This window comes from Sinocyclocheilus rhinocerous, unplaced genomic scaffold (assembly GCF_001515625.1).
Source record: "Sinocyclocheilus rhinocerous isolate Xijiao unplaced genomic scaffold, SAMN03320098_v1.1 scaffold14, whole genome shotgun sequence".
Classification (NCBI taxonomy): domain Eukaryota; kingdom Metazoa; phylum Chordata; class Actinopteri; order Cypriniformes; family Cyprinidae; genus Sinocyclocheilus; species Sinocyclocheilus rhinocerous.
In genome coordinates, this window is record NW_015629561.1 from 326,513 (window position 1) to 351,000 (window position 24,488).

The 24,488-nt window shown below is 38.0% G+C and overlaps 1 protein-coding gene and 1 long non-coding RNA gene across 5 annotated transcripts in view; one reads left to right on the forward strand and one right to left on the reverse strand.

Moving 5' to 3' along the window:
• LOC107739265 (plasma membrane calcium-transporting ATPase 1-like) overlaps nt 1–24,488 on the forward strand; it is a 140,058-nt gene that overhangs the window by 85,004 nt on the left and 30,566 nt on the right. For all 4 annotated transcript variants that reach the window (XM_016551310.1, XM_016551311.1, XM_016551308.1 and 1 more), the window contains exons 3-11: nt 10,634–10,831; nt 13,514–13,771; nt 14,269–14,394; nt 16,088–16,207; nt 17,358–17,393; nt 20,556–20,735; nt 21,678–21,892; nt 22,045–22,287; nt 23,015–23,259. In XM_016551310.1, coding sequence (XP_016406796.1) covers nt 10,634–10,831; nt 13,514–13,771; nt 14,269–14,394; nt 16,088–16,207; nt 17,358–17,393; nt 20,556–20,735; nt 21,678–21,892; nt 22,045–22,287; nt 23,015–23,259 — 1,621 coding nt within the window. The remainder of the gene's footprint in view (nt 1–10,633; nt 10,832–13,513; nt 13,772–14,268; nt 14,395–16,087; nt 16,208–17,357; nt 17,394–20,555; nt 20,736–21,677; nt 21,893–22,044; nt 22,288–23,014; nt 23,260–24,488) is intronic.
• The window catches only part of LOC107739266 (uncharacterized), a 15,845-nt gene continuing 15,771 nt past the window's right edge, over nt 24,415–24,488 (reverse strand). The window contains exon 4 of the long non-coding RNA XR_001639981.1: nt 24,415–24,425. This is a non-coding gene — a long non-coding RNA (uncharacterized LOC107739266). The remainder of the gene's footprint in view (nt 24,426–24,488) is intronic.

A 24,488-nucleotide genomic window follows, 5' to 3' on the forward strand; every position in this document is an offset into this window, starting at 1 on the left:
AAAATCTCAAAGACAACATACACGATGACCTGAAGTATATGTGTGTTCATTCAAAGAAAGGTTTTCCTATGAATTAATTAGTAGAAAAGTCAATTTCTACTGTGCATTGTGCCTCTTGCTATGGAAAATGCAGTGAGAGTCTCTCTGCTCACATTCCTCTGGGCAATAAACCCAGTGATATCCGCGTTGGTTGCCATGGAACCAGGGGCCTGTTCGGCTTCCTGGGGTGTTACGCATCTCGGGGGAAGGGTCCATAGGTCCTCATATGGCTTGTTAACTGAGGGGTGTTACAGAGTATTTGTTAAATATAGCTAACGAAATATATATTGTGTGTTTGATTGGTCCAGACGCTACAGTCACATATGAGATTTGTGATTGCAACATACATCTCATCCACAGAAATATTATCTAGTTATATCTACGCACGCAGTGAGCAGCACTATGATAATATGAAATGATTTCAATTTCTGCAGATTTAATGAGACCTGTTGAGAGAGTGAAACTCAAGCAGCCTTTTCTTAGTTGTAATATGTACAATATGAAATTAACCTACTGATTTTGTCCAGAAACTTCCTGAGGTTCTTGTGTGCCAAGAGGAGAGTCGGAGGTGGTGCTTTGAAAAGGCACTGGAATCAGGGGACAAAGATGTACCTTAAGTCTCCCTTGCACACTGCAGGACCCCAGATCCTGGCCGTCTCCCTCCTTCTCTCTAATGCCTTGAGGATCCATCCATACTAACTTTATAGCCTATTGCTAAAAAAGAGAGGCTCAATTTCGAAGGCTTTGACCTGAAGACTGCTGAATGAGGCATTAATCAATATATTTATTATAATCAATATATTTATTTAAGACCGCTTTGTTAAACATGCCTTAGCATGAGTTGTGTGACAAAACAAGGCAGTTCCCGAGTTCCTAAATTTCAGTTGAGCTTGAACTGAGGTAGCAGTCCAAATGTAGAATTCCGATTTGAATTTGACTGTGAAGAATTCAAATTAAAATGAATTGCAATTTGAATAAATTCAAATAATTTGTAACTTAAAGCAAATTTTAGTTTAAAGTTTAAAGTTTAACAAGCCGGATCGATACAGTAGTAGCCAAACTAAGTGATGTCTGGAGGAGATATTGTATATATGATTATTTCATTGGTTCTGCCTTGTATTTAATTAGAAGCCATTCTCATGCGTATTCCTCAGTAAGCATATTTCCTTGTGTTATTACAAATGAAACAATTGAAACTCAGAGCATACAAAAGTTTTACATTCACTAAGCACACCTGCGCAATATGCTTAGAAAATCTACATCAACATAACATCAATATTTGGAGGGAGAAGAAATACATTTAACTAGGTCCGATATCACTTTTGGCCCCTGCTGTATAAATATGATACTACTTGTGTGTTGTGGACAATTCACACTCGTTAATTGAACGAAAACCAGTTCTTCAACTGTGAATTTTCCCCACCCTGCTACAGTCATGACATCAGAGATGGGTAGTGTCAACTCTGTTTAACACATTTGACCATGTTTACTAGGGCTGTGTTCGATACATCGATGTTTCTGTATCGATATCACACGTGCGCAGCAGGTGGACCGCGCTTTATTTGAATACAAGAACAGCGTAACGGAATTGAAAAGTGGAAGGTTTCTAAAAAAAAAAAAAATGAACAGAGTATAATATATAGGCTACAACTACGTTTAATCTGGCCGCAGAGGAACCCAAATGGGTTGTCTGATACAAAGAGTCGAAATCCCCGACACAGAGCTTCACACTTGCGCAATACAGAATTATCTGCTAAGTGTGTAACTCATTTTTGTCAACCTGGCAACCATGTGCACGCGCTCTTTCTCCGTTGTGGATAAAAGCGCTGGCTTTCTGAAAACACTGGTAAGCTTGCAGTTTAGCGATCTCCACTTCGATATTCTATTCTCTGAAAACTGTAATTCACCAAGTGTTCATTTACGTGAGAGAGAGAGAGAGAAGGTGTATTTAAGAATTGCCTCAGTTTTTGCCACGTTCTCTATTAACAGTGAAGCGGTGGCTTTAATTGCTTCGAAAATGATGTTATCAACTCTTTGCTGAGAAAGATAGTGTAGCTCTTCAGTGGTGAAGCTCTTTTATTGATGAAATTGTGGAGCAGCGCTGAGTAAGAGACTGAATGTGTGCACATGAGCTACAGTGAAGACAGCGCATTAGTTAAGAACGCTTCTAATTTATTGTTTTTTTGTTTTTTTTAAACGTGTTAATTTGTGCAATGATAACCTACCAGCAATGGAAGGAGATTTTATTAATATAATAGAATGAGTACATTATTATTTATTGGCTTAAAAACAAGATGCAAACAATAATAATATTGTACCTGGTGGGGAGTGCCCAATGTTAACATGAAACCTATGCCATGACCTATATTGTTATACTGTGGTACAGTTATGGAGGCTGTTCATAATGCAGAGGTCAATTGCCTGCTCTGCCTATATTTAGCAATGGCCCTATAGTAGGCTATGCAGTGTTTAATAAACAGCTGCTTTAATAAATTCTGCTGAGGTGAAAATTAGTGCAGTCCCGTATCGTGATGTGTATCGTATCGTGACTTTGTTGGCAATACACAGCCCTAATGTTTACCCCCCTCCCCCCAAAAACAGAGAGGAATTGGGTCTATTGATAAGCGTGTATGTGTGTGTTTGTATTAAAAGGATGAGATCAGAGATTTGTATTTATCTTTTTGAGGCTGTACACAGAGAAAAGGGGACAGACACATTAAATTGCATACACATTAAATGTTTCATCATTTGTTTTTGCCAAAAAGCAGTGGTGTATGGAGATATTTATATGCATAAATGCATTACTGGAATGCAATTAAGAATTACCAGTGCAAAACAGACATGAATGAAAACGAATATGGGGGTTGTTGTCTTTAAAGGGGGGTCATATAATGCGATTTCAATTTTTCCTTTCTCATTGCAGTGTTACAAGCTCTTGGTGCATAAAGAAGATCTGTAAAGTTGCAAAGACTAAAGTCTCAAATCCAAAGAGATATTCTTTATAAAAGTTAAGAGTCAACCACGCCTACTTAAAATGTCTACGTCACGATGTTGGAAGATTTGCATAACGCACGCCGGATCGGCTTCCGAGTCCAGCCTGGGGTCGTCACATGTGGTTGCCGCAAGCCCACCGGCCGTTCCTCACTCAAGCCTGCCGGCCGCCACTCACTCTAGCCCGCCCGCCGCCACTCACTCAAGCCCGCTGACGCTGTGTGTTTCGTTGTGAAAGCGAAACTACTTTGTTTGGCCCAAAAATGGACAAGACTGTGGTCTGTAGTGTTGTCAAAATTACCGATGTCAGTACCAGTTGGAACTGAAATTTTAAAAATGTGACGATACCAGCATTTCCCGCTAGCATTTTTAAATTTCAGTACTGACATTGGTACTTTTGACAACACTAGTGGTCTGGTGTGTATTAATGGGGGCTTTCTTCATCAGATGTGAGCTAGCTGGAAAAACACATTAAAATTACATGCGTTTTTCTTCCCCTAGTGTTTAAAAAAAAAAGTTAAAGGTTAATTGAAGACCAGTCTTGCATGAAAAACTAAGACCTTTATTAAGCGTACACCTCCTTAAATTCTCCTCGAAGTGTTCTCCACAGCAAGAGTGTTGTGTCCTGTTAGCATGGATTATTTCTTTTATTCCACTCTACAGGCAAGTCAGGCCACCCTTACATCCCAACACATCATTAAGAGCTGATGAACACTTCCTTAACCAGACAGAAAGAAGCAGATTGGAAAATGGCCTTTCCTTGCTATTTTTGTGTGCTTAAGCTACATGGGGCCAATGTCAACAGTCATGGTAGTACTGTTAGATATGAAATATGACATTTATAGTAAACTTCATTTAAATAGCCCTTAGGTAGGCCAGACAAAACACTATGATGGAAATCATTTGAGATAATATCACATACCTTGGAAATATTGCTGTTTTGTAGTAGAAATGATCCTTTCAAATAAACTTCTATAGTGACCTGTCGGGTCAAATTATCAACTTTAAAAACGGATGTAGATGGTGTTATTGCTTTGTATGTCATATGGGAAAGGATTGCATAGTTTAAATAAGAAATTGATGTGTTTAATCAATTCAAAGGCACAGTGAAAGAAGTCTCACACTGTGCAGCAGCAAATAGATTTACTGAAGCAGTTCAAGGTTAAACATTAAAATGATGCAATTAAACTATAAATGCTTTACCTTTATCAAATGATGATAAATAGGCAATTAAAAATGAAACACGTCATGTTTTAATTTAAAATGCATCAATTGTGATTTATACTTTTAATTAGTTGGAGTTTCAAGAGATTTTTAGAGAAATAAAAAACCTATTCCCTGTGGAACAGTGCTGACAAGCATTAAATATGAAATGATTTACCTGTCCAGTGTTGATGCACTATTTTAACAGCAGAATAAAGCCTTGTTCAGACTGTCAGCCTAAATCCAATTTTTGTGCATATCCGATTGGAATAGATCTTGATGACTGACTGTCCACACTGTGTATCACAACTGTTCAAATCCAATTTGTGTGTCCCGTAGCACTTTCGTTTTACTGAATATCTGCATTGGCTTCGATGGTAATGCCGTTGCGTTGTTATGCCTACGCTAAAAGCAACAATAACAGCAATACAGTTTGCAATACGGATGTTGTCTTACGACATAACATGTCATCGGACTGGATTATATTTTGTCTTATGTGGCAGCGGCAGAAACGCAGGAAGCTGGAATGTGCGACTCTATTCCATGCTGCCGTCTCCGTTGGTTTTAAACTCAAAGAGGTGCGTATGCTAGCAATATATTGTCTTTTTCCGCTTGACTTGCACTTCGCAACAACATATGCTTGTTTCTGCAACTATGTTTAGCTTGTTTTCTACAAAAAAAACGTCTGATGTGTTTACGTTTTACATGGCATGAGAATGTGAAAAGGCTACGCTAAATCCGATCTGACCGGTCAGATTGAAACAGATTTACAGGAATGTGATTTGAATAGTATTTCAAACCACATATGAATGTAGCTCGAAACGGATCTAAAAATGATCGAATTTCAATCGGATTTGCTCAAAAATCATATTTGGGCTGACAGTCTGGACGAGGCTTAAGCCTCCATGTTGTTCCTTTAGTTGATAACAAAAAGAAATGTTAGACAACATTTATTTAGGTCCTAATAAGTCCAGTATATACTATAGATGTAATTTAAAAGTGGTCTATATGACTTGTGTATTAGCCTTTCCATAGCTTTATGTGAGGAAGAGACCAAAATAAGTCACTTTCAGAGTGACACAGAAAATGTTACTCTCCTTCAGGCTTAAACTCATATAAGATTCATTGTTTAATTTATAGACACTGTAATTTTATATCCCTCTATGGTACTGTGTTGCCTCCAGGCAACAAAATAGGCTTGACGCGATAGACGGTGCTGACGGTGATACCGGTGTTAAGCCGCAACACCGGTTACGTCACTTGCCCACTGCGGCACCGACCCCCACCGTCGTTTAGATTTTTTTATAGTAATAAAAATCATTTAGTTCAGTAAAAGAACAGACACTACAATTAAAAACTGAAGACTTTTAACTTTTATAAAGAATATCTCTTTCGATTTGAGACTTTAGTCTTTGCAACTTTACAGATCTTCTTTATGCACCAAAAACTTGTAACACTCCAAAGAGAAAGGAAAAATTGAAACCGCATCATATGACCCCTTTAAAGGGGTCATGATGGACAATTTCATAATTTTCCCCACTCTACACAGTTTTTTGAGGCCTTAGTGCTCCTCGACTTTCCATCCTTAGGCCACAATGGGACTTTTGTTTACCTGATTTGCCTGACAGACTGCTCTCTTCCAAACTGAAACCATTCTGTTGACAGGGCCGGATGTCGTCTGTGTTGAAGTGATTCAGGAGTTTTGTGGTAATACACCTGGTTCATGGCCTGATACTGCATCTTTATGTTGACGGGTATGAAAAACAACATCCAGCCTAAATAAAGAACTCAAGATGATGTAGAAGATCCTCGAAATGCTTAAATAAACGCCACGTCGACTTTATATTCCACACGGATGGCCAGGATGTTTTCGGCCTAATTCCCAATCTCGTAAATGTCGACACATATACAAATCACTCATGGACTGGCCTGGAATGGACCGTTAGTTCACCAAGAGATAAATAGATGGGGAGAAGTAAAGAGAGGGGGAAATCTCTGGAAAATCAATTCTGACCTTCAGCTTGTTTAGAGTAGAGGGCAAACAGAAAGATTGCTCGATTTCCGAACAGGACCCCGCTGATAGAGAAATATTTGGTCACAACGATGCTTATGAGCAGGACCGGATGCAATCTGCAGGCTGTTTTTACTTTTTGATGGGCTGATTTTGAGGGAGAATGGTTTTAAGAATAGTTTTAAACATGGTAAAATGTGCTTAACGCAGCTGAGAGTGCTACACTAAAGGCATAATCAAATTATAATGTCCAACTATTTAATAAATAAAATTGCTTTACGCTGAATTGCCGCTATTTCAAAGTGAAAGTAAAATGCGCACGCCGCTTTTACAAGCTATTTAAAAGCCAAGGAAAGAGGAAAAGAGGGAACGCCCCTGCGGTGATACCGGTGTATTACCGGTGTTGTCACACGTCGATTAACCGGTGGGAAAATTTCCTCACCGTCACAACCCTACAACACAACATATTTTTGTTTTTTTAAATGAAATGAGACACTCATTTAATTGATCAATGCTGTCTCAGGGAAGTAGAAGTCAAATACTAATAAATGAACATAAAAAAGTGATCACATGACCCACAGGGGTCCATGTGCACATGTCACTTGACTCCATATTTTGTCCAATGAAAAGTGCATTTTTCATCAATTTCCTTAGTCACCTTCATTGGAAAGTAAAGAAGTATTTTCAAAAACTTTGCATAATATTTCATCAAATGTATCATAGGAAATTACAAAAAACTGCATGTTGACTCAAGGCAACATTGTACCGTAATGGAATCGCATCGCAAAAGCCATGCAGGCATACTAGGTTAAAATACAAGTATATGATATTTGTAAGGAAAGAGTTAGAATTATCTAAATATATTAGAATTTTTTCATGATTTTGTAATGCATTTGCAAGAATAGTAATTCTCATACTATTTCTGCACATATTATGATTTTTTTTGTTGAGAGGAATTGCTTCCTCAGCTTTCACAAGCAATGAGGTGTCATTAGTGAGGAAGGAGATTTTGCATGCACGTGCTTGTGTGTGTGTATGTGCATGCTTGTAAAGATAAAGTGCATATTAGTATAAGGTTATGATGATTTTTCATTTTTTACTTTGAAACAACACTGATTATAATGTGTTGGTATGATAACAGATATGATAGTTTAGTTATACTTGTTATCCACGATGGTACAATGTTGCCTGAGAGCAACAGCTGGATATGAAATGTTACTTTTTATTAAATATCAGTTGTGCAATACATTTAAAAACTAGATAAATCTGTTTGTTCAAGTGTTTGGTTAAAGAAATTTGTTTTCAATAAATATTTCTTTTTTCTGCATGAAAATGTCAAATGTTTAAATTTGTCCGTTATGGTACAATGTTGCTATGAGGCAACAAACTTAAAAAATAATAATAATGAAATTGTTTAACGATATTGTTATAGTGTCCAATTTTAAATAGGAAAAACATCACAAATATTTTTTTCCTCATTGATATCATATTCCGTACCGTAGAGGGATATATATGAAAAAAAAAACGTACGGAGGTTACAATAAACAGCCTAAGAAAGGAGGACATGTTGTGTTATCCTGGTGTATTTACTGCTAGGCTGTGTGCTTCAGGTTGGTGGTTTTCTGAGAGAATGATGGCCATGTTCAGAGAGAAAGAGAGTTAGTGTATCTGTAGGGGGTGTGACTGGCTCTCCTCCAGACAGCCACAGCCCTTATGCTGTCCATGTGTTCACAATCACTCTCTCACCTCTCATCCTGGCCAAGAGAACAAAACAAAATGCAGGATTTTAAAGGTGGAATTCAAATTCTAAGGTTTGATACAATTTTCTTGCATTTCTTGAATTAAATGAGTCTGGTTGCTAAAATCCAAAACAAATTTTGAAACGTATTTTTCATTGAATTGAATCGAAATATTATTACAATGTTAAATAACTATAATTTATTCCAGGCAAAGCTGAATTTTCAGCAATCATTAATCTGGTCTTCAGTCTTCACATTATTTTTTTTTTGATGATCTGTCCATTCACAAATTGGTCAATCTGGCAGTGACTAGGCACAATCTGTGCATCTTAAAATTGAAGGATTGAATCCCATAATATAGGCTAGACCAATACCTAGTGATGTATAATGTTCATGCCCTTCCTCTCTCTATTTCTGTGTTTGAAGAAGACTTCTACTGCCCAAATTGCCCAAAGCATTTGACGCATCACCATGTTGTCATTTGTGGACATGTCTTGTGACTGCAAATATTTGCTGATGACACAGCAACTCAAACCTCTCTTTCACGCTTCTCCATTTCTGTTGCATTTATTGTATATTGATTAAAATACCATATACTTCAAACCAAGGTGAGTAGTGTCGTTTTATGAAGAAAATGAAAGGCTGCCGTATCTGTACATCTTTCCTTTGTGAAGTCATTTGTGTGCCGAATCGGAATGCAGCCTGTTGTGCTTGGTTGTCAGCCCGGCCCTATTAATGATCTCCTCCATTACCATCACAACCGTCTCCCCTCAGCATCGTCTTTCAAAGCCTCTGCTTCAGTCACCTTGACACCAGCCCCCCGGCAACAGCTTCCCAGCCATAGATGTGACTGCAGTTGTCTGGAGGCAGTCAGCTCTTGTTAGTCTCTAGCGTATAAACACATGAATAATGTTTGGGTGCCTGTAATTGATGATCTCTTGAATGGAATATTTGGTGTATTTGGTGTAATGAAATGTGTTTATGCGGTTTAAGGTTCAAAAAACACATAATTTTCCACATACTGTACATTATTGTTTCTCCTCTATGCCCCGCCTTTCTGAAACGCGTCGATTTTTACAAAGCTCATCGGTCTGAAAAGCAAGGTGTGCTGTGATTGGCCAGCTATCCAGTGCGTTGTGATTGGCCAAATTGCTCACCCTCATGTCATAACAATCTTACATGACGTGCGTACTTCTGTGCAACATAAAAGATATTTTGAAATTTTTTTTTGTACATTTTGTACAGTGGGGTCCAAAACAACAGATGGGCTTTCATAGTGTGGACAAAAACCAGACATTTTTAAAATATCATATCATTAAAAAAAATTAAATCGCACTGGTTTGGAACAACATGAGGGTGAGTAAATGATGACAATTTTCAGTTTTGGGTGAACTATCCCTTTAATGAATAAGTCAATAAGGATCATCCTCCACATGGCCAAGCTCTTATTGTATCAATCCTCTGGTTCTTATCTAAAATCTCAGGTGCTAGGTTTCTGTTCTCTATCCCCCTGGAAGCCTTGCTGCAGTGTCAATCATCAACAGGCTGGTCAATCGACAGCTGCGTCTCTGAGGAACAATGCACATACGCTCTCGCCCTCTCCCATGTTCTTCTGTTGCATAATAATTTATTTAGCGATACTGACAATATTCAGTGTTTTTTCAAAGAACTGCTGCTGGCAGAGAGCAGTCCATCATATCTGATCTGTCTGCAATTTTTAGCCAAGTCAGGGGAAGAAATCACAAGTATGGACAGATAAAAGAGGAAAAATGACTAACCTTGTTTCAAAATGGTTTCTGTGCAAAATCCATTTAAAGAAATGTCTATTTTGCCTAAACCCTCCCAAACCCCATGTGCTAGTTTCTGGTTGATTAAAGCAAAGGCTAAAACTCATTCAATATTCTGGGCTTATCGGCTACAAAAACTCCCAGCTCTCAACACTGATTAATTGTTCCGCTGCTCCTATAAACCTTGACACACATATCCATGATAATCCACCTGAAACGCAGAAATATCTGACTGCTTTTATTGTGTGTGTGTTAAAATAATAACCCCATGAACGTGTGCATTGAGTATTCCAACACCATCTACCACAGAAAGCACTGATGAAAGTTGACATGGCATGGAGAGCGTTTTAAAATTCATAGGTGCCAGCCAGGCATTCTTAATTGTTTCCATATTAAATGAATCCGGGTGTGCAATTAGTTGGCTTGCTGTCCTTGCCACTTCTGAGGTTGTTTTTTTTATGACTTTCTGTTTTGAATTTTGCATGCAAAAAAATGTCACTGGCTGCTCATCAGTACATCTCATTTGTCTGCAACCACTATGGTCTAAAAGGCAAACAGGCTACAAATAAGGTGGCACATTGAATGTCAGTTGAAAGAACTTGTTTCAAGTGTGTGATCAATCACTGATTCAAAATACCTCCTTTGAAGGTGTCAGCGAGCTAATTTGACTTCATATTGGTAACCCAGTGTATTTATAAAGAGATTTGCCTTGTGTTTAGTAATAGTTCATTAGCATAGAAATGTAGACCTGCTGCATTAATATTAATTCCATTGATTTACAGTAACAGGTATAGTTGAATCAAATTTCAGTCAAAACTATACCTTTTATAAAAAATAATAAATACTGTTTGTATTTTCTGCAGGCCTCTCTGGTAACCCTGCTGATTTGGAAAAGCGTCACACGGCGTTCGGTAAAAACTTCATCCCCCCCAAGAAGCCCAAGACCTTTCTGCAGTTGGTATGGGAGGCCCTGCAGGATGTCACCCTCATTATTCTGGAGGTGGCAGCCATTATTTCTCTCGGCCTGTCCTTCTACCACCCACAAGGGGAAGGCAGCGACAGTAAGTAGTTGCTTTAAAAAGTTTTTAATAAGTCCGTTTCAGTATTGTTTGGATTATTTTCCTACACTCAAACTACCTTATAAGATGTAAAAAATAACTTAAATCATTAATGCAAAGTAAATGGAAGTATACTAATAATGTTCCTTTTAGTATATTTTATATAGAAATAAAAATATTTCAAAATATATGAAAATATAAATGATAGAAATTGAAAGTTTTAGTATTCATTGAGCATCATAATGGCTGGTAGGAAACTGCAGAACACTCTTAATGCCGTACCAGACAAAGTCAATTTCCATAGTTTGAAGTCTGGTGCTGATTTGGTTCAAGTTAGAGGTCTGTATTCCTGCGGCTCTCCCGCGGGAACCACGGGACCCGACCGGATTTTTTGCGCCGCGGGATTAAATAATAAAACGCGGTAGCGGTCGGTAACTCTGCTGTAATTTGAACGGGAGCGGGCGGTCTAACAATATGTCGTTCCCGACGTCCATTTAGAGCAGCATATCTGCGCTTTATTCTTATTGACCACCGGTACCGCTTGTGCTCAGGACTGTTATGCACGCGCTGCACTGCAGTTTAGCGCCATCTGCTGTCAGAGAGTGAAAGTGCGCTTTCATCCAGAGCGTCTCTCACATGTTCCGCCATGTGCTTCACCTCCACGCTTGTTTACATCAGAGTGCACACACATCTTTCACGCAGCATACAGCGGTGTTGTGCATTTTGACCAGTTTATGGGAAAGGTATTCTTAAAATGTATTCAAAATTCGGGATAATTTGTAATATATAATTACTCACGGTATTTAGAAGTGCCCACGACAACAATATCGTGCATATTTATTATGTGATATATCGCATTACCGAATACAGGCACAAGTCTATTGTGTTGTCAATTTTAAACGAATTGTATCCTGACAAGACGAATAAAAATAATAAAGTTTTTGTACAATTTTATTTTCTCTGACACTTTTTTCCTACTGTGTTGCATAAAATATTAAACAAATTTTGTGTCTTAAGATAATTCATATAAATTCAAGTCAAAGTCAATAAATTCAAGACTCTTGACAAGACGAATAAAATAACATACAATTTTGTGCAGACTACACTTTTATTTGTCAGCCTAACTCTTTCTTACAGTAGCGGAAATTTTAATGTGAGATTCTGGAAATGAGATCTAAATTATGCGGGAACTGTCGGGTCGGGAAGAAAATTATTCTAAGTGGACAGTGGGTGAACAAAGAGTGAATATATAGCGGGAGCGGGTGGGTGCGAAATAGAACCTTGCGGGAGCGGGACTAAAAAAACAGTCCTGCGCAGACCTCTACTTCAAGTAGCAGATGCTAATATGTTGTTTTGCAGTTTCAGTACAGATGTATTTTCTTTTCATAACAGTCTTGCTTTAGTGACAGAGTTCTGCTAGTTCCTGAAGTGATTGCTTATCTATTATTACTGAAACAAAAATTAAAATGACATTAAACACTAAATTTTAACTATCAAAACTATGATAAAACCTCTTATACTAAACTAAAATTTGAAAATGCCAAATACACTACCGTTCAAAAGTTGGTAAGATTTTTCTAATGGTTTTGAAAGAAGTGTCTTATGCTTACCAAAGCATTTATTTCATTAAAAATAGTTTTAAAAAAAGCAATAATGCAATATATTGTTACTACAAATTAAAATGGCAATAATACAAAATATTGTTATTACAAATTAAAATATTTGTATTCATTTTATTAATTATAATTAATAAATGTAAATTTATTCCTTGATGTCAAAGCTGAATTTTCAGATGAATTTTCTCCAGTCTTCAGTGCCACATGAGCCTTTAGAAATCATTATAATATCTAGATTTAGTGCTCAAGAAGGATTTGTTTTTATTATTATCAATGTATAAAACAGATGTGGTGCTTAATACTTGATGGTAACTTTGAAACATTATTTTTCAGGATTCTTTTGATGAATTTGAATAATGAATGAATGAATAAAGTTGACAAGAACAGAACAGAATAACATTATAAATGTCCTGACTGTCACTTTTGATAATAATGCATCCTACCTTAATAAAAGTATTTCTTCTCAAAAGAAAAAAAGAAAAGTTCTAATCCTAAACTTTTGATCCCAAACTTTTTTGAATAGTCTTAGTTAGGTTCAGGTAGCTTTGGATCAGAAGCTCTAATGATCTAAGGAAAGCTTCGGCCTTTTCTTTACTGTCCAGAAACCAGTCTAATGTTTTTCATTTTGATTCCGACTTTATAAGTGACTCAACATTTTGGCGTCTTATATTTTAATAACGGCCTCATTTGGGACTTTTGTTGAGAAGCACAGCTCTGAATACCGGAGAACTTGAATTTGGCTGTGATTGCAGGCTCTTCCTATTACCCATATGGCTCAAACCACAAGGATGACCTTAGACAGTCATCAAGTTCTTCAAGAGGAAATTAGGTCAATGAAGTGTAAATCTGTGATAAAACATGTTTCTGGCAAGAGAAAACTTTCCAAAGAGGAGACTCTGATAAAAACATGAGCGTGCAGCAGCTGTTATTGCTTGGACACTTAATGGTCTCTAAAGGTTGTATGAACCTGTTTAAAGGTTACATTTAGTTTAGATTGGCGAGATATGGGTCTTTTGCACAGGATGTTGTAAGTGATTGATTTGCTCTTGGTGTTTTTATGTAATTCCAGACTGTGGCCAAGCATCTGGGGGTGTTGAGGATGAGGGCGAGGCCCAGGCAGGCTGGATCGAAGGTGCTGCCATCTTGTTCTCGGTCATTATCGTTGTGCTGGTGACCGCCTTCAACGATTGGAGTAAAGAAAAGCAGTTCCGTGGGCTGCAGAGCCGCATCGAGCAGGAACAGAAGTTCACGGTCATCCGCAAGGGTCAGGTCATCCAGATCCCAGTGGCTGAAATCGTTGTGGGAGATATTGCACAAATCAAATACGGTGAGAGTTCACGTTTGAGAACAGGAAATACGTTGTAAACCTGTTGATTTATGTCTACAGTGTGACGGAACTAGATGTGAATCCAGTGATCTCTGCCATATTTGTGTTTTATGAGTGCTGCGGCATTTATAAAGCATAGTTTTCTCCCTAGAACCCTTTGCCTTTGTATTAAACCTCAGAGGCGAGTTCCTCATTGAATTCACCAGCGGTTTTGATGGATCATATGTGACTGCCAGTCTTCTCTGAGACACAAAGCATGGCTCATGACTCATGCTTACCAGCTTGCGTGAGTCACTGCGCCGCTGCTCATGGTGCCTGAAATGTGGGCGACGCGTGGGTTGTCCAAGAGCCACAGGAGAGATCTGTCATCATGGTCGCCAAATCAGCCTCTGCTCCTCTCCTTGCGCTGAATTGCTGAATGTGTCTTTCTCTGTATCTCTTCCTCTCTCTTAAAGTCATCCCACAGTCATTCACCACCCCATGTTCTTTTCCATCAGGTGACCTTCTCCCAGCTGATGGTATCTTGATCCAGGGTAATGACCTGAAGATTGATGAAAGCTCTCTGACTGGGGAGTCCGATCACGTCCGCAAATCTCTGGAGAAGGATCCTATGCTCCTTTCTGGTGAGATAGATTGTCTTTTTTCCTTGGTTGCATCCCCTTGTTAACATCTGTTGTAGGGTGCGAAAGAGACCACAATCTAGGATTAAACATGGACAAACAAACAAAGTATTAGGATTTTTAGAAAAGGAAAAAAAATTTAGAAGACTGAAAAAAAAGTTGTTTAATGAGATGTCAGCTTGAGTGCTGATGTCATTAAAAGCAAAAATAAATAAATAAATATGTATGTATTTTTTTTATATTATCATATTTTTTGATCTCCTGTCAAATTATTATTCTTGTAATATAATTTGTAATTTTAAAATTATATTAAATAACTTTTGGTCCCCACTTCAATAGAAATGGGGGGGGGGTATTGTCATTTAGAACGTAAGCACTCATTTAGCATATGCTTTTATCCAAAGCCACTTAGAGTACACAACAGAAACCATCCCCCTGGAGCAGCCTTGCTCAAGCATACAATGTCTAAAAAAATAAGAGCGTGTGGTGATTCACTCATGCTGTTTGTGAAATTACATCTCATCGAAAGTTTTCAAATTACTTTGTTAGTTATTTAATAAAGAAATATGAATTGTACCTCACCTTCAGCATTATAAGTATTTACTTTTGGTCCCCACTTCAATAGAAATGGGGGGGGGGTGGTATTGTCATTTAGAACGTAAAAACTCATTTAGCACATGCTTTTATCCAAAGCCACTTAGAGTACACCACAGAAACCATCCCCCTGGAACAGCCTTGCTCAAGCATACAATGTCTAAAAAAATAAGAGCGTGTGGTGATTCACTCATGCTGTTTGTGAAATTACATCTCATCGAAAGTTTTCAAATTACTTTGTTAGTTATTTAATAAAGAAATATGAATTGTACCTCACCTTCAGCATTATAAGTATTTTACCTGTGCTGGACAGAGATTGAGATGGTGCTGCTGCATGTGGCGCATCGTCAGCTTGAGATCTGTTTATGAGATCAGCCTTTATAGAGACCGCAGATTAAACTTCCCAAAGCGATTATCGGCCGATAGCGATCGGTAGCCGATCAATCGGAGCACCCCTAATTTTAATGAATCAGAAAAGATGAATCACTCTTTGGCCAACTGATATTTTAGATGTGGAGATGAGGTTGGGATCATGCTTTTTCGGTAGTACTACATAGCATAGTACTAGTAGCATAACGTGACTGTATATTAGTATTGTTTGTTGATTGCTTTTGGGATTTGAAAGAGCATTTGGACCCGGAAACAGTGGCTCATGATATCAGACTTAATACCTACCTCACCAACCTTGAGCTTTAGCAACTAGTCTACACCACACTACTGTCAGTGTTTTGTTTTTTTATTTAGAAATAACACAGTTTATTAATATTAATCAAATAGTAGTATTGACTAGAAAAATCTAAAACCACTCACTGAGTTTAATTAGCTTTATCAACTTTACTCAGTTATGTAGAAAAACATTACTTAATTAAAAAAAATACTTGAAGATTGTTAATTGCAATTAAACTATTTTTTTTTTAGTATTAATATATAGATTATTTAGTTAATGTTTGTTAATATTTAACAATTAAAAAATTTCAGTTTTTGTTATGCTAGTTGTTGCTATGATATTGAAATTGCTATCAAAAATAATGAAATTTCAATGATATTGGTATTGACTGGTATTTACTGGTATCGTGAAGGCTTTTCTTCTGCTTTCTAACAGGAACTCACGTGATGGAGGGATCTGGCCGAATGGTGGTCAGTGCCGTGGGCCTGAATTCTCAGACTGGAATCATTTTCACCCTTTTGGGCGCCAGCGATGAGGAGAAGAAGGTGAAGAAAGGTGAGAAACTAACGTACTTTCATTCTCATTTGGATAACTCCCTCTCTCTTTGAGTGAGTAAACAGTCTACCTCTCTGTTTGGGAGGTTACCTACCATCAGCCTGCCAGAGGTAAGAGCTATTTACATGATTTGCTGAATTGTCTTCCTCCCCCAAAACGCCGGCTGCTCTGAAGGTTTAAATTTGCCATTTATTTGGGGAATAATCACAGTATGTCAGTGAAGACGTACAATGTCCCTTGAGTCACTTTCCATTGTACTAACTCTTTTATCTTAAATATTTAGTTTTTCTGCATTTTTCAGTTAGCTAAATTTGATCTAGTTATTTCTAATTGGCTAAATGTATTATTTAAAAGAAAAAAAAAAGTTTTTGTAAACATTACACTCATAACACTGAGATGGTTATGATAATTGAACAGTCAAAGAAACAGTCATACCTGTCATGTTATTCCATCTCCAATTCAGCTTGCAGTATGTCCTTACTGCATGCACTGGTCCTCCAGGGTATGTCAAAAAAAAAAAACACCTGCTGTCAGCTCAGTGTCTCTTTAATGTTCCTATTTGTTGGGTTGTAATTCAGCAGTCAGACTGGTCTAAATGGTTTGCTGTCTCAATGCTAAAAGAGCAGCTCTAAAAAGCCAAGAGCAGCTCTGAAACTTTAAATATTTAGATTCCTTGATTTTTGTTAGAATGACAATTCAGTCATTGTCTTTTAGTTAGATAATTGCCATAATTTTCCCTTTCCCCTCATGTTCCAAAAATATCTTTGTCGAATGTGTTTGCCAATGAAAATTGAGAGAACTGCTTTTTGGTTTCAGCCAAACCCTGTTGGCATTATCATAGTTCGTGATGCAAGCGAACAAAAAATTGGAAATTTATGAAACCGCTAAATCGTAATGAGGTTTTGTCAGCTGTATGCCACAGTCAAAAACAATGACCGAGCCGTCAGTGTACCCTGCATAAAGCCCCTCCAGTCCTTGTCTTTTTCTATAGATGACACATCCAATCCCACATATACTCATGTAATGTAGTGTTACTTATCTAGTTTTTATTCTTTTGTTATTGTGTTTCTTTCTTTTCTTCTGTCTTTGGTTTATTTACTTTTAGCCATGTAATATCAGCCCTCCGCCCTCTCTCTCTCGTTTTAAACAGGTAAAAAACAAGGACCCCCTGAAAATCGCAACAAAGGTAACCTTACCCACTCCCTCTCCCCTCTCCCCCCTCCCCATTCAGCAGCAAGTCTCGGAGTCTCGTGTCAGTCCCACTCACTCACTTGCTCACTTTCTCTCTCTGTCTTTCTTGCTGTTGCTTACCCCTTCCTGCTGAGCCCGGGGGAGCTTCTCGCCTTGCTTTACCTATCAAAGGGTGCAACTCTCACCTGCTGGAAACGGCACTAAGCAGCCAGAAGACTTTGCAAGTCCGCAGCTCCTCTTTATACAAAGTTTGTCAGTTGCTATAAATAATCGCAATTAATCTAAAATTTGTTAAATGTTTTTACGTCATTCTTACATTTTTCTGAAATATATACTTAAAAAAATTAATTTTCTCAATGTAGTGCTGTCAGTGTTCACTTCCTTTTTTTAAGGCAAGAATATTATTTATAAAAGTTTTATTTTTTTATGCCATAGTGAGATATGCATTGCAACAATGGAAAAAATTGCTTTTTATCATCTAGACGAACAAAGTCGGTTACTAGAGTAATTCATGGTTGGACAACTAGTCGACCATCCTACTCATCCCTATTATATGCAATGTTTTCTGCTCGTAGATAATATTTCGGCAGCCATACTTTGATATTTAATTTCCACCATAAAAACTTTAAATGCCTTTTGTTTAAAGGACTGGATTTGATCAAATCAGCCTATATCATACGTGAACATGTTATCATTGGCAACCCTAATGATTGCATATATCAATTTGACTTCTGTAGATCTAATTTTTCATTAATGTGACATTTAGATGTCTCTCCTTTTCAGAAGGCAAACTTTCTCTTTGTGCTTGGCCGGGTCATCTGCGAACATTTGTACTGTTTCAGAGCGTGCCCACTCTGCCCTGGCTGACCCCAACAACCCCTCACCAGCCCCACCCCCTGTAGCGCTCAGGGCCTGAGCATCTGCTCCAGACAGAGCTGCTCATTTTGTCTGCACAGATCTCCTTCCTTTTGCCCTTGGTCTCAAGCACACAAACACTTACACAAGCTGGTATTGGTTTAACACAGAGTATGTGAATGCAATGTCTTCCCCTGGTCTTAAAGTGTTGGCCAAAAAGCTATTTAGGAAGATTTAATCATGTTCAGGTCTTGCTCCATGGTATGATCTTGTACAAAACACCCACTTTTCACAATCTAATCAATTCCTGATGGATAAAATGAAGTCCTGCCTTTTTTTTAGTCATTGAATGTCCTGTTTCACTCTGAAATATATAGCAAGAACAGTGGGTTACGAACAGGGCCTCATGTTGACTTATTAATTGTTCCTATTCATCCATGAGCTTTTGTGCCGATACACATTGCCCAGTACAATGTGTTCATAGCTTCATAGATGGTTTATGACGCGAAAGTAATGCTTAGGGGCGTGGCTAATGTGGGAGTTGCACCCTTGCAATATGGACCGGCTGTGGGTTGTTGTTTTTGTCCGTTTCTTTACTTTAGCTCTTTGTTTTTCTCACTGTTGCTTCTTTCTAGGGTGTGGCTCAGGACTTCATGCTGTCTTGTACACTCTTCTCTTGGTCAAAATTTGACCTTTTCTTTCTCCTTTACCCTCTTTTTCTGGTACCCCACTCTCATTTGGGAGCGGAAAAATAAACCAGAATCTCTGATCTTTTTCGTCTTCCTTTTGGTCCTTGTTTTTCTCGTGGTGGTTGTTTATCTGGCTGTTTGGACAGTTTTTGTAAATTTTGTAATTTTGTTGTTTGTAAATCACTCTCTTGTTCGTCGTGCGTGCCTCTGTTTGTGTTGTCAGTCAGACAGTCAGTCCGTCCATCAATCCCCGATTCATGTGTGGTTGTTCTGGTCAGCTCTGTCAGTTCTGGTCAGTTGTTTGTTGTGACTGGTGGTCAGGTAGGCTCTTGGACTGTTTCTCGAACTCCACCACTACAGAGTTTCAGCCTGTTGCACACCATGTTTGAGACGATACATAGGCTAACTGCAAAATGAAAATGACTTGGCCTCTTTGTATCTTTTAAAATGGAGACTTAATGGGAATTGGGGGGTGAGGGATCCATGTCTATCCACAGCAAAGTGGCAGAATTGGATCTTCGACTCCATTCATTTTTTTTTTTTTTAAACTAGCAGCTGATTTGCCTTGATAATTTCTTTTTTTTAAATGTATTATTCCATTGGTACAGTTAGTTTGGTACAGTTAATCATAGTACAATATTAAGTTCAGTAAGTTGCTTTTAAAAGTGAATTGAACGTCAGCAGATGCAACTATCAGAGGAGCCATGATGGCACAGTAAGACCATATAAGAGAAATAAAAGGCAAATTTAGTTTAGACTAGGGCTGCACGATAAATCGCATGCGATATTTAATGCGCATCTTGTCAGAAAGCCGGTTCTGTAATCAGCGGTAAATCTCCATCACGTGCGTGCTTTCACATTGAGCAGCATTAACTACACAGAGCCGTTGTTCACTGACGAGGTGCGCAAAAAATCGCGCGAATATGAATGTGGTTTTGCGCAGCTCGTCAGTAAACAACGGCTCTGTGTAGTTAATGCTGCTCAATGTGAAAGCACGCACGTGATGGAGATTTACCGCTGATTACAGAACCGGCTTTACTGATAAGATGCACGTTAAATATCGCATGCGATTTATCGTGCAGCCCTAGTTTAGACTAATCAGCTAATTAAACAGTCTTCAAACCAGAAAGAGATTTTCATTGCCAATTTAAGAGAATTTATAAAATAAAAAAAGTAGATTATGGGTTGAACTTGAATATTTTTTCAGGTGTACACACCTAATATTTATAATAGTATTGAGTAGCTCATTGTCCAGTACCAATGTAGGGTCCAGTTTTATTGAAATGGCTTGTGTGCTGCTTGGATCCTACTTAATTCAGCGTGCCCACCTTAACCTGCCAGGGAATGGCTCTGTGAATTTAGTGTTTTCTCTTTACCTGCCCAGATTCGCTCAAGCAAAGTCAACTAACATTAAACAAGTGCTTCTGGTGTGGTTCTTCTGTATAATTCTCTAGGAACCCACTGTATGACTTGCCCTCTAGCTGTTACTGAATTGCCCATTCTCTCCCCTCTTCCCCTTTTCCCCATTCCCCCACCTCTCATCTCCCTCCATCCTTTTTTGGCATGTTCCTCCCTTGTTACCATAACCACTCCTTAAAAATCAACCTCCACAGCTAAGACCCAGGATGGCATTGCTTTGGAGATCCAACCGCTGAAGAGTGAGGAAGGTGCGGAGTCCGAGGAGAAGGAGGAGAAAGAAGAAAAGGAGAAAAAGAAGGTCAACGTCACCAAGAAAGAAAAGTCGGTCCTGCAGGGCAAGCTGACCAGGCTAGCTGTTCAGATTGGAAAAGCAGGTTAGAAGACAACACAACTGAGTGTCAAGTGTGCCCGATAAACTCATATACCATCTCTAAAATGGTTAAATATCTCTTTCCCACAGTTTTTTATTGTGCTTTTTGCAGTGATTTTTGTTGTTGATGTAGAATTAATAGAAATGTCTCATTAGACCAATTTTGCGATACTTCAAGAGAGTAAAAATGTGTTTTATTATCAACTCTGCTTTAAACTTCAGTATCAAAAATGGTGTTTGAGTTGGTCGGTTTGAGTCATTTTACTTCTGTGAATTAGTTCTCTCTAAAACGCTGACATTGATTGATTCACATTTTGAATCTACTTGACAGCTGTTAGGTTGAAATCACTGCTCCTAATTCATGTTGAGATATTTATGTAATATGGTTTAAAAGCCTAGAAGATATTGAAATTTAAAATGTGCAGATATTGTATCTTTATATGTATTTAGTTTAAAGGTGCACTTAAGCCTTTTTTAACAAAGAGAAGTAGCATTTTGGAACTTTGGAGAAGTAGAACATCAGTAGAACTTTGAAAAAAATATTTCAATTGATCTCTACCTACATCTGACGATTCTAAGATGAGTGCCATATTTGCCATAGCAAACGATGTGCAGCTTTAAAGCACAATATTTATACTAATTAGCCATGTGTTCACTTTTACAAAAGCACATAATTTTTTTCAGAAGTCCTTACCATAAATTAGTTCATTTGGTTCCCAAGGATTGTTTTACTTACTGCTTAAAGAAACCGTGTCACCCAGTATGGAAACAGGCTTGTCCCTTTGGGCTGTGTTCCACCTAATTATCCTACTTCCTACAGTTACCCAATCAAATAACATTCAGATGGAGCACATCAGACCACAGCTGTTGCTGTTATGAACAAAAGTCAGAAGGCTTTGTTTCCCTCTGTGCCGTATTGAATTTGAAACTCCCTCTCATCCGGCAGGTCTCATCATGTCTGCTGTGACCGTCATCATCCTCATCCTTTTCTTTGTCATTGATACATTTGCCGTCCAGGGCCGCGAGTGGACAGCAGAGTGCACTCCAATCTACATTCAATACTTTGTGAAGTTTTTCATTATTGGCGTGACCGTGCTGGTGGTAGCCGTGCCTGAGGGGCTGCCTCTAGCTGTCACTATCTCCCTGGCTTATTCCGTCAAGGTGAGAGCCTCTGGGTTAGTTTACCACCACAAACCTGTATAAGTCAGTAAATGTTGCTTGATTCATTACATTAGTGCTAATCTATGTTTGGGGGCTAAAGCACACTCCTTTCCCTGAGTATAACCACATTAATTCCTGTTTTTCCTCAACAGAAAATGATGAAAGACAACAACCTGGTGAGGCACCTGGATGCCTGTGAGACCATGGGTAATGCCACTGCCATCTGCTCTGACAAAACTGGAACGCTGACTATGAATCGCATGACAGTGGTGCAGGCTTTCATAGGTGACACACACTATAAAAGCATTCCTGAATCAGAGGCCATTAATCCAGAGACTCTTGAGCTACTGGTGAACAGCATCTCCATAAACTCAGCCTACACTACTAAGATCCTGGTAAGAATTAGCCATACACAAATGAGATACAGATGAGTGAATGATCTGTTTTGTTTTCTGTTTATTTATTAATTATAGGGTTGTCAAATTAGAAGTCCACAATGAGCCCCAGCCAAAACACACTTACCAAGAGCAGACAGCACAAAATGACTAAGGAGCCATTCACATAAGGCATTTTAATTGCGTTAAATAATAAAAATAAATTAAATATAAACAGGAATATAAAAAAAAGACAAAAGCACAACATTACTAAAAAATAAAGTTATAATGTAAAAATAATATTCAAATTCAAAGTATTATTATACTTCGTACTATATACTTTGTATATACAGTAAATAATCCTAAAATGACAATAGTCTGAACTACTTCTTAGGCTACATCAAACTGATTGACAACTCAAACAATTAGCAAAATGGAGTATGGTCAGACAGAGAAAGACTTATGTTCAAAGATGTGTAATAAAACAATATATGGACGTTTGCAGCCATTTTTCTTATGTCTGTTCAGTACTTTACTTGTCTGCCACAATATGTTTCAATTATTTCAATTTGGGTTTTTTTTTTTTCTCAGAAAATATCAATATGTGTGATTAAATGCAATTAATTTGATAAAATAATTGCCATATGTAATGTATTAACTGACATTTTTTTTTGATTGACTATCAATTCTATTCTTTTTTTTTAACCTTTCTTGCCTACTATTTACTATATATCTTTCTTTCCCATAGCCTTCTGAGAAGGAGGGAGGTCTGCCAAGGCACGTGGGTAATAAGACAGAGTGTGCCCTTCTTGGTCTGGTGTTGGAGCTGAAGAGAGACTATCAGCCTATTAGAGATGAGGTTCCTGAGGAGAAACTTTATAAGGTTTACACATTCAACTCCTCCCGGAAGAGCATGAGCACTGTACTAAAGAACACCAGTGGTCCCGGCTTCCGAATGTACAGCAAAGGCGCCTCTGAGATTGTCCTGCGCAAGTATGCTAAATGAACTTATTCTCAAGCTCTTAAAGGGGTCTTATTATAAGGAATAAAATTTTACTTAATATTTAGAGATAAAGGAGTTTGATATACGGTGAAAAGTTCTGAAATTTTGGGTTTTCTAATGTCACAAACCTGAAGCAATAAGGGGGCGCTTCTTAACCCCCTGGGGTCGAAGCCCGCACCGGTGTGGTCTGTCTCGTATTTTCTTGATGACCGCGAAAAGAACTAAAAATAACGAAGTACAGATAAGAATAAGGTAAAGTTTTAAACTGCAAAGGGTCTACTTTTATTTATGTATAGCCATAATAACAACAAAACAATGTGCTTTTGTAAAATAAAGAAAATAAACAGGGTGCGCTCCTCACTGTCTCCACGAACTGCTTTTAGAAACGCGTCACTAAAATGAACTGAAACTCAGCGAATACTTTACGTACAGACATGAGAAATATATCTATAGAAAGCTTGACATGTCTACTCTTAAATGAAGTAACTCTTACCGAAAACAAATATTCTGTGAAAAAGTAATCCGTATGAAACCAACGACATATCCAGTTTTTCCCGTCTGTTCTCATTATCTCTAATTAGATCACACCCACGCGCTGCTCGCGCTATTGATATTAGAAATCTCCACGTGAGACGTGCAACATGTAAACGCCCACATCGCCGTAAACAAAGCAGCAACATGTTCATCTCGGATACTTTTCGTTTTTGGAAGAAGAAAAGAGAGGAATAAGCCTTGTATTTACCTCAGAAGACGGGCTGAGAGGAAAAAGCCTTGTATTTACTTCAGAAGACGCGCTGAGAGGAAAAAGCTTTGTTTACCTCACAAACAGAACGCGAGCGCGGCTGGAGCCAGCAGAGGAGATCTTTCATGCCGAGTAAGTAAAGTTTCTTATTTGCATTAGATAATGTGTTGTTGTGACATAAACTTGAACACATTTACTAGTTGGACTTTCCCCAAACTATAATTCCAGACTAAAATGTGTGAAATCAAGTGCAACATTTTGAAATATGATAGGCAACCTTTCATTACATCTAAATGTATGGCGTGAGGATGGTTTTATGTTCAGTACTATAAACAATATATAAAAGTAATGTCTAAGAATGTTTAGACCAATCATTACTGTGAAATACCCTGTCTGCAAATATGTTCAAACGTGCTTACCAATAATAATTTAGTTTCTCAGATATAGAATGTCCTTTTTGTACTGTATGTGCATCTA